This window comes from Ciconia boyciana, chromosome 1, assembly GCF_034638445.1.
Source record: "Ciconia boyciana chromosome 1, ASM3463844v1, whole genome shotgun sequence".
Lineage (NCBI taxonomy): Eukaryota > Metazoa > Chordata > Aves > Ciconiiformes > Ciconiidae > Ciconia > Ciconia boyciana.
In genome coordinates, this window is record NC_132934.1 from 197,980,708 (window position 1) to 197,997,023 (window position 16,316).

A 16,316-nucleotide genomic window follows, 5' to 3' on the forward strand; every position below is an offset into this window, starting at 1 on the left:
TGAACTTCTATGTGCAACTCTGCCTCCCCCCAGTACTTAAATCCATGGTTTGATAAGGGGTAAGCACTTGATCAAGTGCTTGGAACTAAGGTAAAAGGTTGCCTGTTCATGGTGCTGAAGTTTGGACGAATAGTAAATTATCTGGTGGTGTATGCAATAATAAAGGTACCAGTGATTAAAGTGGGACTGTCAGTCTTCTGGGTCTGTGTGAGATACCTCTCTTGTTCCATACAGCTCTTCCTCATAACACAGGCAACTTCATGTTCTATATTTGTCTTTACTGTGTGATCTTCCTGACACTGGTTTTTAGAAGCCTACTTGAAACTTTTTGGTCATAATCCCTATATGATTTTTCCAATGAAGTACTAAAATAAAAATCTTCTGACCTGCAGCACAGCCAAGTACAGCGTGGTGACATTTCTACCTCGATTCCTGTATGAGCAGATAAGAAAAGCTGCAAATGCATTCTTCCTCTTCATTGCCTTACTGCAGGTATTGTTTTATTGGTTTGCCTTGGTTATAAAATGAAATTGTAATGCAGTAAAACTTGTTTCAGTTGTTATGCTTAACTGCGAAGAAATTTAGACATATTTTAATAGTAACATTAGTGAGGTATGTACTTTATAATTGAAATTAGAAGGCAACTTAGGCTTTTCCAGTGTATTTTGTGAAATCAAGCTAATCTTATTCTTAAGTAAAAACAAGTAGTAGTATTGTAAAACATTAAGCTATTGATCATACTGAGAAAAGCATTTGTGGATTCTTGTGAAGTTGCTGACTGTTTAGATAGTCCAGATTATCACTGCTTCCAGTTGAATTGTATTAGTTGAATGCTTTTCTTGTGAAGAGAAGTAGAATAAAAGGCATGTACAAATACTTTATCTTCTAACTTTATGGTAGTAGTTTTTTCAAATCTGCTGAGAGCTTAGGCTAGTTTGCCCACTGAAATTGTATGTCAGTTAGGCACAAATCAGAAAGCTCTGCATTCTCTCTTCTGAGAGCTTTGCATAAAGTTCTAAATTCACTAGAAACGAATTTTAAATACTTAAATACAAATATAAAATAGGTATCTCTCCTCCCTCTGTTCACAGCAAATTCCAGATGTCTCTCCAACAGGAAGATATACCACCTTGGTGCCATTGCTATTTATTTTAACAATTGCTGGCATCAAAGAAATTATAGAAGACTATGTGAGTATGATTATGGGGAAGGTTGTGCTAAAGACAGTGTTTCAAAAAAAAAAAAGCCACAAAATGCCACAAAGCCATGCATCTCTGAAGTCTATTGAGTCATTCCGTAACAGCAGCAAAATATCCTTTTGACTTCAAAGCTCTGAACTTGACAAGAATTTGTATAGCACTGAGATAAATTAAGCATTTTCATTATAGATGGTGAACAAGGAAACAATAGAAGTCAGGACACTTGTTTCTACCTCTTCAAACTTGTTTAGTCATCCTTTTATTAGAAAGGCCTGGCTAGAAAGACACTGTAGAGTCCTGATGGCTTTCTTAGTTGTTCTTGAAAATGGGCAGGGGGAAAGCAACTTGAGCACAGAGCAAACTGTTTTGGAGAAAATCTGCACTAACTTACTTGGATACTGTTTATAATAAAGGTCTTTCTGCTTTGCAAAGTTCTAATTAATAAAATAATTTAGAAATCAGTCTAAACAAACAGCACATAGAATGTATAGTGCAGCTGTCATCTAAATATACTGTTCCTCATTGTTCCCCTTGTTTTTATTCCAGAAACCAGTTTTGGAGAATTAGGGTTTTTTTTGCTGTTGATTCAGGCTTGAGCCTGACTTCCAACACGGAGACTCTCACTTTAAAGTTAAATTATATTCTTCTACAAACCATTTGGATTTAGATGAGCTGTGTGGCTTTTTTTTTTAAAAAAAAAGTAACATAAGGGCAAAAATGACCTAATGTATCATCTTGCAGTTTGTCATGTTTCTAGCTGTAATGGTTTTGGAATCTGTAATGAAGTGTGTTCTTTCCTTGCAGAAAAGGCATAAGGCAGACAGTGCAGTGAATAAAAAGAAAACAATAGGTAAGACTAAACAGTCTTTAAGTTAAATATTTAAAGTGCAAATAGTGAATACCAGAACATTTACTTTTGAGCAACTCTTTTGCTTAAACAGTCATGATAGTGGGGAATGCATGTCTTTTTGGACTAGGTAGTTACTGGTATGTTAGGATTTTACTTTAAATATTTCAGACTGATGCTGATTGTGTGACACTTGGGGCTGAGGCATGGGTGTGATTATTAGAACTTAAAAGTTCATGTAATTTTAAGGTTGTCCGAAGTTATACAGGTCTCAGCTCCTCCAAGAAAACCAAGCAATTTTTCTCCCCCACCAAAACTCATCCTGGTTATTCTTTAAAAAAACCAACACACCCACAAACCAAACAAACACCCCTCCCCCAAAAAAACAAACCAAGCAAACCCCAACAACCCCTTGAAACACTAAAAGCTGGTGTCAAAGAAATTTTAAGTCATTTTTGTAAATGCTGCTGCCCTTAAAATATAGGAAGAGCTCTGAGGATTTTGTAGATTTGCTTTCCTGAAGTGTTATTGAAAGAGAATTTAACACTGTCCTCTGAATGCCTACATGTATCCCTAATGCATTGATGCTACTTGGCACTGAATACCTGGAGACATCATTTTCGTTTTCTTCATCTCCCTTAAGTGAAAACCTGTGCAGAAAATACAAAGATTTTATTGATTGCTGCCCTATGGTCAGTCCATGCTGCAGTCATGGGATCTCTGTGTTCCTGTATTGGACAGCTCCTTCACTGCTCCTCTGTGGAGATCTGCAGATGAAACAGAAGACACAGGGACTTGGCCTTTGAGTAGAGCCCCTTCCTCCCAAATACATTTAGCTTAAGTGTCAGGAAGCTAGAGAAACACTTAAAGGAACATGGGGAACTGAACAACCTGCTAACTCCATGCTTCAGTTCACAGGCAAAATGTTTGCAGGACTATTTTCAGTGAGTTGGTTTTCCTTCGTGCTTGAGAAGTTAAGTTGATCATTGAGGTTGTATATTAATGAACATCAAAAAGCATTGCTTTACCAGTTCAATGTAATTTCTCTACAAGAATCTGGGAAGATGCGTCAAGTGTGAGAACACTGTATTTATTAGTCATGAGAAATCGGCAATTAACTGGCTGTAGCACAACAGGCCTTGGTACAGGTAATATGAAAGACTGCTCTTTCAAAGGTCACATAGGCAGTTCTAATTCATTTGTAGTTAGAGAACATGTGCTAACAAACACTTCAAGGGAAGTTTATCACAGTACTTGTGGAGAGACAACCTTAAAGAACATAAGGTATTCTTATGGAGCGAAGTGGAACTTAGCACCTGAAAAATTATTTTAGTTCAAGTTTTATTTTTTACATTTGAATACTCTAAATACAATTTTCAAAATAATACTTAAAACTGTATTCTCATATTTCTTAAGAGGAAAGCTGAAGAGGTTCATTCTTGAGACTTGTATTATGAGAATGAAAAGCTAATTTATGTTCAAGGCGGGATTAAGAGGAATTAAATTTAAGTTCTGTATGTGCCTCTAGGCTCCTCACAGGTGAGTGAGGCCTAGACAATGCAACCAGTACAGAGTGTGGTTCAACTCACTCAAAAGTAAACATCTACTGGCTGCTTAGCTATGTTCTGAACTACACTGACTGCAATGACTAGATGCTTGTTTCATAATATTCATGTACGCTTTGCATTTATCTTCATGTTTATTTTTTGAGCAGTAGTGTATCTTCAAAGCACACTTCCTACATTAAATTTCCCATTGAAAGGATTGGTTTGCTTTGCAGAGTGGCTTTGGTATGTAGGAGTTAAATTCCCTTTGGAGGAAACTAAACTGAAAGTTCTGCTCCAGATGAGCACTGTACACCTCCATTAGGAGCTGGAGCATGTTAGGCTCTGAGTCAGTGTTTCATGTATTGGACAGCTTCATGTGGTGCGTATGGAGATGACATTCAATCTAGGGACCAGACTAAATATAATCCCAAATTGAAGCCCCTGAGCAGCATATTGCATAGATGTAGAGAGCTCAGTAATAACTCTTCTGATGTTTTGATCCTCTCATTGTCAAATTACAGAATAAGCCATGAGCATTTAATACTGTATGGGATGCCCTTGAATAGTAGACAAGCACAGGGCTAGCAAACTATTGTATAAGACTGATAGGAAATGCTTGTCCTTCAGGAGCAGCACTTCAAATGGCCTTACACCCCTAGGTGTGAGTGACAGTATTAAGTCCTGGATCTAGAACATTAATATGCTGGTTTTAATCTTAGAAAGTCTTAGACAGAAGGGTTGTATTGAAACGCTGTTTTTGAGTAGGAGCAGTCTTTTTAGGTACTTGTTCTTTGTTACTTTAACCAAATACCTTTTGACAATGAATAATCCATCAATTTTACCCTCCTATAAATATTCTAGAGAAAACAGTCTTTTCTGTCCTTTGGAGTACTCCTATAAAACTGGGTTAAGTAGAGTAGAAGGTGCAAAATTGCAACCCCCAAAATTCTGAACTGTTTTATGTTTAATGGAAGCTTTCTCTTTAGATTGTGGGGCTATGAGTCTAAAAAAAATAGTTGCTTCAGTAATATGCTTGACTAATTAGTTTTTAGTTCAATTTATTTCAGTAAAGTGTGAAAGCTAAATTGTTGTATGTTCACATGCAATGAAGATATTTTGTAGCTTCAAATGCCATGAACTTGGTCTTGTAGACAATTTACTTAAGAAAACAATGTGAACTGTTTGCTGAAATGTCTCCAAGACGTTCTGGTGGAACAGGGAGCTGTTTAAAGCAAGGAACAGGAGATGCTAAGTGTTGCACTTTGTTTCTGAGGGTTTGGGTTTTGAGTCAAGGCTGCATCTATGTGGCTTTTTCATTTGAGGTTCTGGGCTCAGGCCTTCTCCTGTGTTCTGAACTAAGCAGAGCTCAATTCAAGCACAGCTTAGAAGAGGGAAGGAAGGTGTGCAACAAAACTGTTCTTCCCCTAAGCTGCATATACTTGTTCGGGTGGAAGCTCAGCAGTTCAGATGCATCACTAGCAGTGCTTCTGTTGCTGCCCACCCATTTTTTGTTAAATGGTTTACTTCATTGTGATCCATCCGCTGTAATATTAAGTTTCAGGATTCAGTGTTCCAAAGTGTGTGGCCTGGGGACAGGAATCAGGAGGTGCTTTCTTGTACTCGATCTAGTCTGACAAGTCTTGCATTCTTGTTTGGGGAGTGCCCTAACCTGAGTAGGACAGCTGAGGCTGTATTCAGCAGAATTGTATCTTCTGGGAATTTGGTATGATTTTCAAATGAGCTACATATGTGAATTGCATAGAACTGAGGAGAAATTTTATTCAAAGTAGGGGGCTGGCCTCTTAAACTTTCATCTGTTGCACACTACACTTTTTGAACATCTTTAAAAACTGGCTGCAGCTGCTTTCAGTGAAGGGTTTGAGTTTGTTTAGGTGTACTGGGTGGGATCAGACCTGAACTGGATTTGGTTACTCACCAATGATTGGGCATAAATTTTTGACCTTGCTGTTTAGGCTAGGCTAGTATTAAGTATGTGTATAGCATCTAGAGGAACTATTTAAATGGAAAAGCATGTTCCAGAGTACATGACCAATGAGTGTGTTAAAACAGCAGTATAGGACTTGGGCACTACAGAAGCCAAGGCCTGGTTCAGTGCCTTGTTTTCTTTTTTGTTTTAATGTGAGCTTCAGCATTTAGGATTCTCCTTCTGCCAAAGCTGATCTTTGCTTTTCAGTAAGAATTTGAGCTAGCTTGACAATTAAGCCTCAGCCCTATAAAGGCAATTTATATGGTAGTGAGGTTGGATGTGTCGGAGTCAAAACATAATGAATAAAATGCAAGGAAAAAGGTGAGAAGTGAAAACTGTGGTTGTCATACATAGAGTAAAGATGCTTCCTGGTATTGATTGACAGTGGGCAATAATGCCCTTTGTTTTAAGGAAGGTCACTTCCCAAACAAGTAACAACACTGCCCATCTGTGCATTAGTATGAAATGATGCCAAGAAGAAATCAGGCCACCAGCTGTTGTCTAGCAGGTGATAAAAATGATACGTTATAAATACTAAGGGCACATTCTTCCTCTTGCTTGGATGCACATGCCAACAGCTGTGGACAAATGTGGTCCCAGCTTCTGAAAACTACTTTTCTGATGTGTGTGTTAGTTCCCATTCTGGCCAATGTTCACTACTGCTGATATACTTGTTTTGAAATGTGTCCAAATCTTGGGTATTTATTCTAATCTAACTTTAAACTTTCTTTCCAGTTCTAAGAAATGGAATGTGGCAGAACATTATGTGGAAAGAGGTAAATAAAATTGAGGATCGGAGGAAATGGAAGAAGGTGTTCAAGAATTACTTTTGCTGGAATAAGTTCAGAGGCCTAGAGTTAATGCACACTGTGTGAGAATTCCCTGTGACTTGGGGTGGGAGTGGGGTATTTCTTTTGCAATAGTGAAAATTGCCCTGAGCAAGGCACCTGAGTACCCATCTTTAAATCCTAGTACTATGTTTCTGTCATGCTAATGAACTGTTGTAATTGTTCCTGCTTGGACAGTTAATATGGTCCAGGGTGTAAACAGTATTTTGTTTTCAGTCCGCATCTAGAAGAGTAGCTTTCACTGCAATGCTGTACCTGCCCTGAAAGTTGAACAGAGACTTATTTTGCTACCTGTGCTAAAAAGTTCTTAGGTTTTGAGGCTAATTAGTAAGCTATTTCCTCAAGTAAGGAACACAAGCTGGGCTGCTACCTCAGGCACTCAGGACCCATGTTCTGTTGAAGCCCTGTGCCAGGACCTGGTGAGCATTATTTCTAGAACTTTCTGAAATCCCTCAGGATGTATTGATCTAATTGTGGCTCTTAATGCCTTTTTAAGGACAAAATTAGCCCTGTTAACTGATAAATGAGGAAAAAGTACACTCTTTTAAAACCTCTGGGAAATGAGACCCACCTCAAGAGTCCTAAAAGCAATCCTGCTGAAGTGTTAGGCTGTATTATAAACTAAAGATTACCAGGGATTCTGATGGCTAATGCTGATGCCTGTTTATGCTGTTCCACGTGCTATTTGTAGTGAGAACACTGAATTGAAAGATATTTAAAGCTGAGCCTGGAATCTGGTTTTCTTATACCTTTAAGCACTTCTTGAATAGGCCTGTGTTTGTATCTGCATATTGACCAGGCTTGCATTTATTGTTAGGGAATAACAGTTCTGTACTATCCACCTGGTTTACTTTAAGGCAGACTTCTGATCTCTTTTGTGCTGAAATTGATAGGGAATTTGTTTTCAGTGGGATCAGAGTAAGACTAATGAATCTGCCTGTTCAAACATGCCATCTGTTTCATTTTTTATAAATTAATGTGTTAAAAATATTTTAAGGCTGTTTCAGACTATCAGTGCATTGGTGCTAAGCAGTCTGATACTTATCAGACAAGCCTGGCTTACTGTTTTGAGAATGCTACTTGGTACTTCTTAGAATGAAAGTCCTATGCATGTGTGACTCCCATTAAAGGTGCTGGAAACTCTTAGGTCTTCAGTATTGCAGAAATTAGGACTTTGCACATCTCAAGTGACTATAGGTCAGGGAAGCACTGGTTGATACTATATATCTGTACAGACAATACTCCTTGCTAGTGACCAGTACAAGTAGTGCGTCTACAGAGGGCTAAGGGAAAATTATAGTGATGACTTGGTAGGTAAGTACGTAACACAGAGAAAGAATAGGAGAAACTCTTGATACATGAGGAAGGTACAGTTTAAAGATAACTCTTTTACTAGGAAAAAAAAAACTTTCCATAGGTTAAATAAAACTAAAGAAAAAAACCCCTCCAATTTGGATAATGGCAGGATAATAGAAGAAAGTAACTTTTAGTAAATATAAACCATAGAAGTTCACACTTTGCAATTGAGTATATCTATTTTTTTCTGTAGAGAATTGTTTACTTTGCATTCAGAAAAGGGAAGGCTTTGATACTTCCGAGCTTGCAGTGAAAAGTACTCTGACTTTCAGAAGCACTGTCTCTAGCTGTTCTGTGCATGCTGTTCTTTTGACTGGCTGAAAGAAAATAACAAACTGGTAACATTCTGGACAAGCGAACTGTTTGTTTTTCTCTTCCATGCTACTGTACTCCTGTCCCTGACTGAACAGGTAGCAGTAGGAGATATTGTGAAGGTCACCAATGGGCAACATCTTCCAGCAGATATGATCATTATATCTTCCAGGTATCCTGAATGGGTGTGGAAATGATGTGTCTGATGAACTGAGGTACAGAGGACTCTAAGCTCTGTATTTGCTATTAATAAAAACAGACATCAGATGGCACTAATTCTTCTCCACATCTAAATTTCAACAAGGTCAAAACAGTGCTTTACTAGGCAATAATTCATGTATCATTGTAGATAGGTTTTCAAGAAAGAAAGCTTCTTTAAGACTTCATAATATGATGTATCTGTAACTCACGAAGTGTATCATTGAGGTTGTTGGAAGACTGAAGGTCTGTTACACAAGCTTCATGCTGTCAGTTGCTCTATGGCCTTCTGAGTATCCTCCATTTAATTAAGGAAGCTTAAGTTTTTTTCCAATTAATTCCACTGAGTTTCCAGCATATTTTCCTGCCCCTCAGGAAAGATTTTTCTTTCAAACAGTAATTCTAAAAGGCTAGTGCAGCTGGCATCTAATAACTAGCTTGCAAAATAGCTTTTGGGCTTCATTTGTTTACTCCCTGTCTTTGATACAGCGCACATATAGCCCATCCCTAGCATGGTAGCAACAGTAAATGTTGAGTACCGCTCATTTTTATTTGTGAAATATGGGACAACTTGTTTATACTGGCAAACAAAGCTTGGTTGCTAGTTCCTAAAAGCATTTGAGTGGACCTTGACTGCTAATCTAGATCCTATGTTGTGTTGAACAACTTGAGGCCAAATAAAGACCACTGTTGTCTTAGATGAGATTTAAACAAGAGATGATAGTGCAGTTCCTGTTCTTGAACATGCTTTTTTCTAATAGTCAAACCTTGTGACACCTTGCTCTTCTCCATAATTTCCTTCTATCCACATGCTTTTCAGCAGTGACTGCAGGTTGCTCTGGTTTCTGGGTTACAGTTCTCTTAGATGACCCAACTTCTAAGGGAACTTGTTTTCTAAGCTACTGTGTTTTCTGCTCCTTCCTTCTTGTCTGTGCCATTCCTGGGGGGTTTCATTTTTTTGGAAGCTGTATGGGGAAGCTCAGTCTTTTTGAACTGCCACATGATCAAGGATAGAGGTATCTTCATTCCATGGTATACAACATTGTATTTTTTTTAAAACAAACCCCTCATTTTAAATAAGCAGTTGTCAACCTTAATATGCAGTTAGCTAGGCTATGCTTTGACATCAGTAACTTGCTGTTTCAGCACTGAGGGATACTTGTTCTACTCGAACTTCTCTCATGTATTATACTACAAAACCTTCTGCTCTTTCTTAACTTGCATGGGTCAGCTTTTTGTTCTACATTATTCTACTAACCTGCTGTCATTGATAATCACATAACTGGAGAAATTAACCCAAAGTCTGTTGTTTTGGGAGAAGCTTTGCTTGAAGTAAATAACAATTTCTGTGGCATTTCTGCTTTACAATTGGTATTATTCCCATGATTCTTTTGAATGACAATACTAAGTGTCCTCAGTTCACCAGAAGGCTTTGCATGCTCTGAAGGGGTGGGGTCTTTTGCTTGTATGTGTTAACTTTCTGTGTCTGAGCTGTCAGAGATGAAATAAAAACTGTTTATCTTGACTCTTTTCCCCACATAGAATAAAGGTGACATCAAATGAATTTTACATTGAGAAAAAATTTACATGAAGGAAAAAAGATTTGAATCCTAACACAACTTTGTATGGAAACACTTCCACATTTCTGTGGAAATAAAAGGAATTGTCTTGCAAGAGGTTTCCCTCCTGAGTTAACCACTTCTGTTGTAGTGGATAAGGTGTTTGTGACAGAAGTAAAATTGGAATCAAGCTGGACTTAATCTGTGGCTTTCTTGGGTTCAGATTCAGGTTGCATGTACAGGAAGAGACGAACAACAGACTCTGAGCCTTTTTTTTTTTTTTAAGAAAAATTCTCTGGAGAGAAAAATCTAGCTGCTGCTTGTGTTATAAATGTACCTGTCTGTTTCTTAACAATTTTTGTCCTAAGGAGCCTTTATTACTGACTCTTTTGCTGATTAAGTACACTTGCTGTTAGAGCAGTTGGTTACTTTGGAAAAGAACTGGAAACATCTCAAGAGTATGAAAAGTGATATGCTGAAGAAGCACACGTTTGGGTCCAGATGGGAAACTGATATTCCTTAGCAGCCTGAGAAGACAGTTGGGAAAAACAGTTTTGGTGGTGCCATACAGAGGTTTTAAATCTTAAGGGGCGTGTCAGGAAAAGATCCATGATAGAAGTACCCCTATCACAGGTGCTACCTATGCAGACCTCCTCTGTGTTAGATGTAGGTAAGCTCTTGACTAATGGAAAACTCACAGTTCTGTGAGGAAGGTTTTTTGTTGTTGTTTTTTTTGTGTGGGTGTGGGGTGTGCCCCCCCCCCAGTGGTAAGGGCAGAAGCATCTGTGGAAGATGCAGATCACAGCCCTCAGTTTCAATCTTATTGTACCCTTTTCTGATTCTCAAAAAAAAAAAAAAGCTGATTAGCAGTGACTTCAGATGTACCTCCAGAAGTCCCTCAACTTTAAGGTGATCTTGTGGCCATGGTACCAGATGGATCTCAATAGCAGAGAGCACCACCCTCTTCATCCAAGCACATTCCCCTTTTTACACTGTTCAATACTTAGTATTTTATAGCTCTTGCAATCTGAAGCAATTTTATGGATTGCAATGTAAAATAGTCCACTTTGGGCGTCTAAGTTTATCATGACTTGTTGAATTTTTATTAACCTTCAGATTTAGACTTGTCTTTTTCTATAATTTGTTGTATGAGAGTGTTCATATCCAAAGACATCTCTGTAAAATGTATACTTTCAGCTGGCTCTTTCATGGTCATATACCAGCAATATGGATTTTTGTCTTCTGCAGTGTATTGAAGAAGTGTATTGTGGACCATTTTAGTGCAAAAGTAGTATACAAAAAGTACTGAGTTTTAATACTGAAAATCTTATGCTCCTCACAGTGAACCACAAGCCATGTGTTATATTGAAACAGCTAATCTTGACGGGGAGACGAATCTTAAAATACGACAGGTAAAAGAAACTGAATTTCACCTTTTTCTTTTTCTATTTAGGTATCTAATATTAGCTACAAAGCGGAGTCTAGCTTGCATGGCAACAATACAAGTACTCTTTAAAAAAAAAAAAAAAAGCATCTCTCCTTCCAGGTGGCTGTAGCCTTCTTTTCAACAGATACAAACCCAAGCAATAATGCTTCATGTGCAAGTGTAAGGAACTAATCTGAAGGAATTATTATAAGCCCACAAAGGCAAGGCAAATCAAGCAGACCTTGCTGTGTTTTGCTGAAAGTCCAGTAAGTGGAATTGAAGTGCTGTATTTAAAAAAAAAAAAGGCAGCTGTGCTTGTAATGAGCTGCAGTTTCTGCTGTCACAAGTGCCAATCTGTCTGTTGCTTCTGCCTCTGTGTGTGCTCAAAAGGACCTTTTATATGTTTAAGTTAATTTGTTCTCTCTTTGTGGTAAGTGGTAGAATTTATTTGGATATTTCTAGTTTTGTTGAAGAAATACTGTTGATTATGGTGTTTAGAAATAGTTCAAAACCTCTGCCCTCTTTCATTTAAAAAAAATTTGGATTAGGATTTTGAAATACAGATTATTTATTTTTAAAAAGCTGTACACTTGCTGCTTGTTTACTGCCTTTGTAGAAATGTGATTTACTGTTCTGGGTCAGTCCAATAGATCAGATCTTGATTTCCTGTCAGACTTTATTTTCTTCACGATACATGCCTAAAATACAAAAATGAGGTTGTGGGGCCTTTTAAGGTCTTGTTCTGGCTTGCAGTGCTGCAGTCAAAATCTGGCAAAAGAAACATGAAATGGATCACTCTTAACCAAGTGCAGGTGTTCATAGACAAATGAAAAGCAATGCAGTGTTGTATGTGCACTCCGAGATGGAGGAGCAATACTTTAGGTTAGTTGCATGAATGGTTGCTAATTAACCTTGTTAACCTTGAGTAGGATCAGAGCATAACGGCTGCAGTGACCCAAGAGAGAATACACTTAGGAGTGACTATATTTAGCAGCAGTAACACATCAGCAGAGCTATACTTGCAGAGTAAAGCCAGGCCTGTTTATACTGCTTGTCTCCTACTTCCTCCTGCATATGTGCAACTCCGTGCTTTGTGGATGGGACTTCCCTTTTGCTTACAGAGAGATCATGTAGGTAATAATAACTAGGTAATAATAACTCTTGTGTAAGGGGATTTAAACCAATCCTATATAAGCAGGATCATATGTGTCTATAATTAATCTTCCTTGTGGGAAAGAGTTATTGAATAGCTATTAAAATAAAAAAACAAACAAAAAAAACCCCACCCCACCAAAACCACCAACAAATTCAACAGAAAACCTTGACACATTTAATTACATTTGATGTCTTAGATGTTGGAAGAAAGCACCAATTTCCTAGGTTGCCTTCTAATAACAATTTTTGACAAGAATCTCCTTTGGCTTGGTCTCTGCAGGGATTGTCTCAAACTGCTAGTCTCCAGTCAAGAGAAGAACTGATGAAAGTATCTGGAAGGATAGAATGTGAAGGACCCAACCGTCATCTTTATGACTTCACTGGAAACTTGCGCCTAGATGGTCAAAGGTATTGACTTGACAACAAAGCCATAAACTCATTTGGTTAGGAAAAATGCTTCCTATGTGCTTTTAGTCTGCAACACTGAGCATATGCATATTTTTGCCGGGGAAGAGGAGGGTAATAATTAACAGTTGTCAATCAGAGCATCTGCCAGTATAAGATAACATAGTTCTGTCTTCCTATGGAGTCTTCTGCTTGTTATGGGAGAGGTGGTTTCTTTGGAATCAGTGTTTTTTATCAAAAGTAACATCTAAAGAGAAGGAAGAGTGGGGGAAATGGGTGGGGTTTTTAGGGCCTTCTTGTTGCAGGAGATAGGCAGAGGAAGTGGGAAATCTTTTCCTTCCAGCTAGAGGCACAGGCTGCACCAAGTTCAGATCTATAGTGAAAAATGATCTCAGAATCTGGAGTCTTTATCAGTCTGACTTTGATCTGTTGCAACTCTTAGAAGAAAAGAACTTAGTTTTAGTACTTGAATTCATAGAATTTGAAAGGTCAGTAGGAACATACAGGTTTCATCTTTCTGTACCTGTTTTCCTGCACAAAAATCGTATTCCTTGGGCATGTCAACTGAATAGTGACAGACACCAGAATAGAAGAAGATAGCTTCCATCCCACTTGCAAATCACATGGGTAATACAGTTTTCCCCAAATGTTGGTTTGTTTGGCGTATGTGAGGTTATAGTGTGCTTGGAATGGATGGTCTGTCTGCGAGTGATGCTTCTCTATCCTTAATGTGAGACAACCTATTAGCCAAGGTAAAGTGCAGAGTAGGCTTATGGCTGCCATGTAAGTTCTCAAGTTTTGGGTAACTAGAACAGCTCCCTTGTATCGCCTTTGCCCTACTGTGCTTTAGCAGGGATTAGATTTACACAGGTTTCAGTCCTCTCGAGTTGTGTGGACAATGTAAGTTCATTATACTACTTTCCTCCTTTTGTGGTTTGTTGTTTTGTTTTGTGTCTTTTTTTTTTTGAGGGGGGAGTAAGGCTGAAGGGAGAATTACTTTCCTAAAATATTATCAAGAATTGAAAGATACGCATACTTCTTGCTTTGCAGCCCAGTTCCTGTTGGTCCAGACCAGATCTTGCTAAGAGGTGCACAACTGAGAAACACTCAGTGGGTCTTGGGTATTGTTGTGTATACAGGACATGATACAAAACTCATGCAGGTAAAGTTTTTAAGGAGATCTAGAGCATGTTCTGACAGAAGCTGGTCATCTTTCCTGTATTCTATTTGTCTTCTGGACCTGAGTTTACAAAATGATTTCATGGTAGCTGTTTAAGACCTGGAGGCTTTGAGGAATACAAGGATACTGTTGTCCTTGAGGTTGCATGTGCACATGTGTAAACACTTAATGAGGTATTTGTCTGAAAACACTTCAATAGGTAAGCAAAACTGACTGTATTTTATCTTAATTTATCTGGTAGCTGGACAACATTTAAAACTGAGGCTTAACAGCTGAGGAGATGGTAATGACCACCTACAATTTTAGCACTTGGAGATAATTAGGTTAAGACTACAGTCTCTGTATTGCTTTAATGGCGGGGAGTGCCTGGAGAGACCAGCAACCTGTATGTGTTGCTCACCTCTGCTGACTGTCAGTGGGATGGACAGACAGGAGATGAGCGTACTAGGTCTTCAGAACTGAATGGTTCTCTCACTCCAATCTGCTGTCAGTTTTGGAGTCATTAGGAGTATTGGCTCCTATTAACCTTGTTGAGCTTTGCATACAATACTGAGCTAAATAGAGTTGAGGTAGCAAGTTCTATAATGGACTCTAAAAATAAAGACTGAGTTTGCCTCTGCAATTCCCTCTTGTATAAGCCATTGCCAGACTTTTTTTTTCTGCTGCTGTTCAGAATTCAACCAAAGCACCTCTGAAGAGATCAAATGTGGAGAAAGTGACCAACATGCAGATCCTGGTTTTGTTCTGTATTCTCCTGGTGATGGCCCTTGTGAGTTCTGTAGGTGCCTTATTATGGAACAGAACACATGGTGAAGTCGTCTGGTACCTTGGCTCCAACAGTGAGTATGCAGGCAGTGTGCTAGGGATGTATCAGGCTGTAGGGCCAGCCAGGCTCTTAGCGTTGCTAAGAATGAATGCATAAAATAAGAAACAAAGAAAGAAACAGAGCCTGTTGCTAACAGGCCTGCAGAGCCTGCAGCTTTTGATGGCCCAGTAATTTTTTTTTTGACAATGGGCTGGCATAAGTGAACTTGCTGGTGAGGCTTCTGTTAATAAAATCTTCTAAAGGTTAGCTAAATGTCACTGGCCTACCACCCAGGGAGCAGGGAAGAAACAGAAGAGGGGCAAGACTTATTCTTGGATATTTGGTGTTCAGGTTATTTCAGCTCTGTGGAGATGCCATGCACGAATCTGTTTTTAGAGCCGGTCATGTACTACTGCCTTATATATCATGTCTGGCTGTACCTGACTGCAGGATAGCAGGTATCAGTCTGATGATACTGACTTCAGCTTTATGCTTATGTACAGAAGCAAAGGATTTCTCTAGCTGTTTTTCAGTGAGAAATGCTGATCTGCTCTCATTGTAGGAAAAAACTGTTAAATGCTAAATGTTACGATTTTGTATTTATTGGGTAATGTTTCAGTCATTTTGGCTTCTGACTATTTTGTAATGAGAAAACCAATCTCTTAGCATGCTTTATTAAGGGGCTTTATTTAATTTCATTCATACTCCTTGAATTTATTAGTTCAGATAAAGATGGGCCTTATGCAAACACTTAAGGATCAAATAAATTGTTCTCCCGTAGACCTCTGACTTGAGGGGGTTACAATAGCTAGCTATTAAATGTGTTGTTACAAACATCTTGAGATGCAGATCTGAAAACAATTCTCGCGAACTGCAAATGGTCTCTCTGCTGGTGACTGCAACACAGGTGGCAAAGGGTGTCTTCTGCAGTTTAAGAACAGCAGTTGTGATAGTAATGAAAAAATTCATATAGGAAGAGCATGGAAGTGCCTCATATTTGACTCTGGGTTTTGGTAGTTGTAGTATCTTCTAGTAGCAGTATCATCAACTTTCAAAGTTTTTTCCCTACACTCCCCTTAGCTTTTTAATGAGGCAGTTTAAATTTGTGCCTTCCAATGGTGGAAGTAATATTGGAAAAGATTAATGGAACAAACTCTTGAACTTGTGCTAATATAAAACAGGTGCAACCCGTAATAGACGAGGGTGGCATAGTAGTCTGTATAGATGCTTTTTTGTAAACTGAACACAATTTCTATCGCTTCTGTAACTGCCACACACGGGAAGGACATTTTTTCAGGCTAGGCAGGTAGATGTTAAATTTTTGTTCAATGTCTAATTTTTATGAAGGTTGTATTGGGAAAAACCTTTTCCAGTATTTAGTGTGCTTCTACTCTTTCTGTAAACTGATGAAAGGTATAGAATTCATGTGTACCTACACTTGGAGGTGCCTGGGTCCAAACTTCAAGTCTTGCTCTGATCTTCATTAGGCTTC

General features: G+C 38.5%; 1 protein-coding gene across 1 annotated transcript in view; it reads left to right on the forward strand.

The window, feature by feature from the left end:
* ATP8A2 (ATPase phospholipid transporting 8A2) overlaps positions 1–16,316 on the forward strand; it is a 349,297-nt gene that overhangs the window by 55,488 nt on the left and 277,493 nt on the right. Inside the window, exons 3-11 of the mRNA XM_072850471.1 lie at positions 393–492; positions 1,092–1,190; positions 2,004–2,049; positions 6,316–6,356; positions 8,195–8,268; positions 11,196–11,265; positions 12,715–12,842; positions 13,890–14,001; positions 14,693–14,858. Coding sequence (XP_072706572.1) covers positions 393–492; positions 1,092–1,190; positions 2,004–2,049; positions 6,316–6,356; positions 8,195–8,268; positions 11,196–11,265; positions 12,715–12,842; positions 13,890–14,001; positions 14,693–14,858 — 836 coding nt within the window. The remainder of the gene's footprint in view (positions 1–392; positions 493–1,091; positions 1,191–2,003; positions 2,050–6,315; positions 6,357–8,194; positions 8,269–11,195; positions 11,266–12,714; positions 12,843–13,889; positions 14,002–14,692; positions 14,859–16,316) is intronic.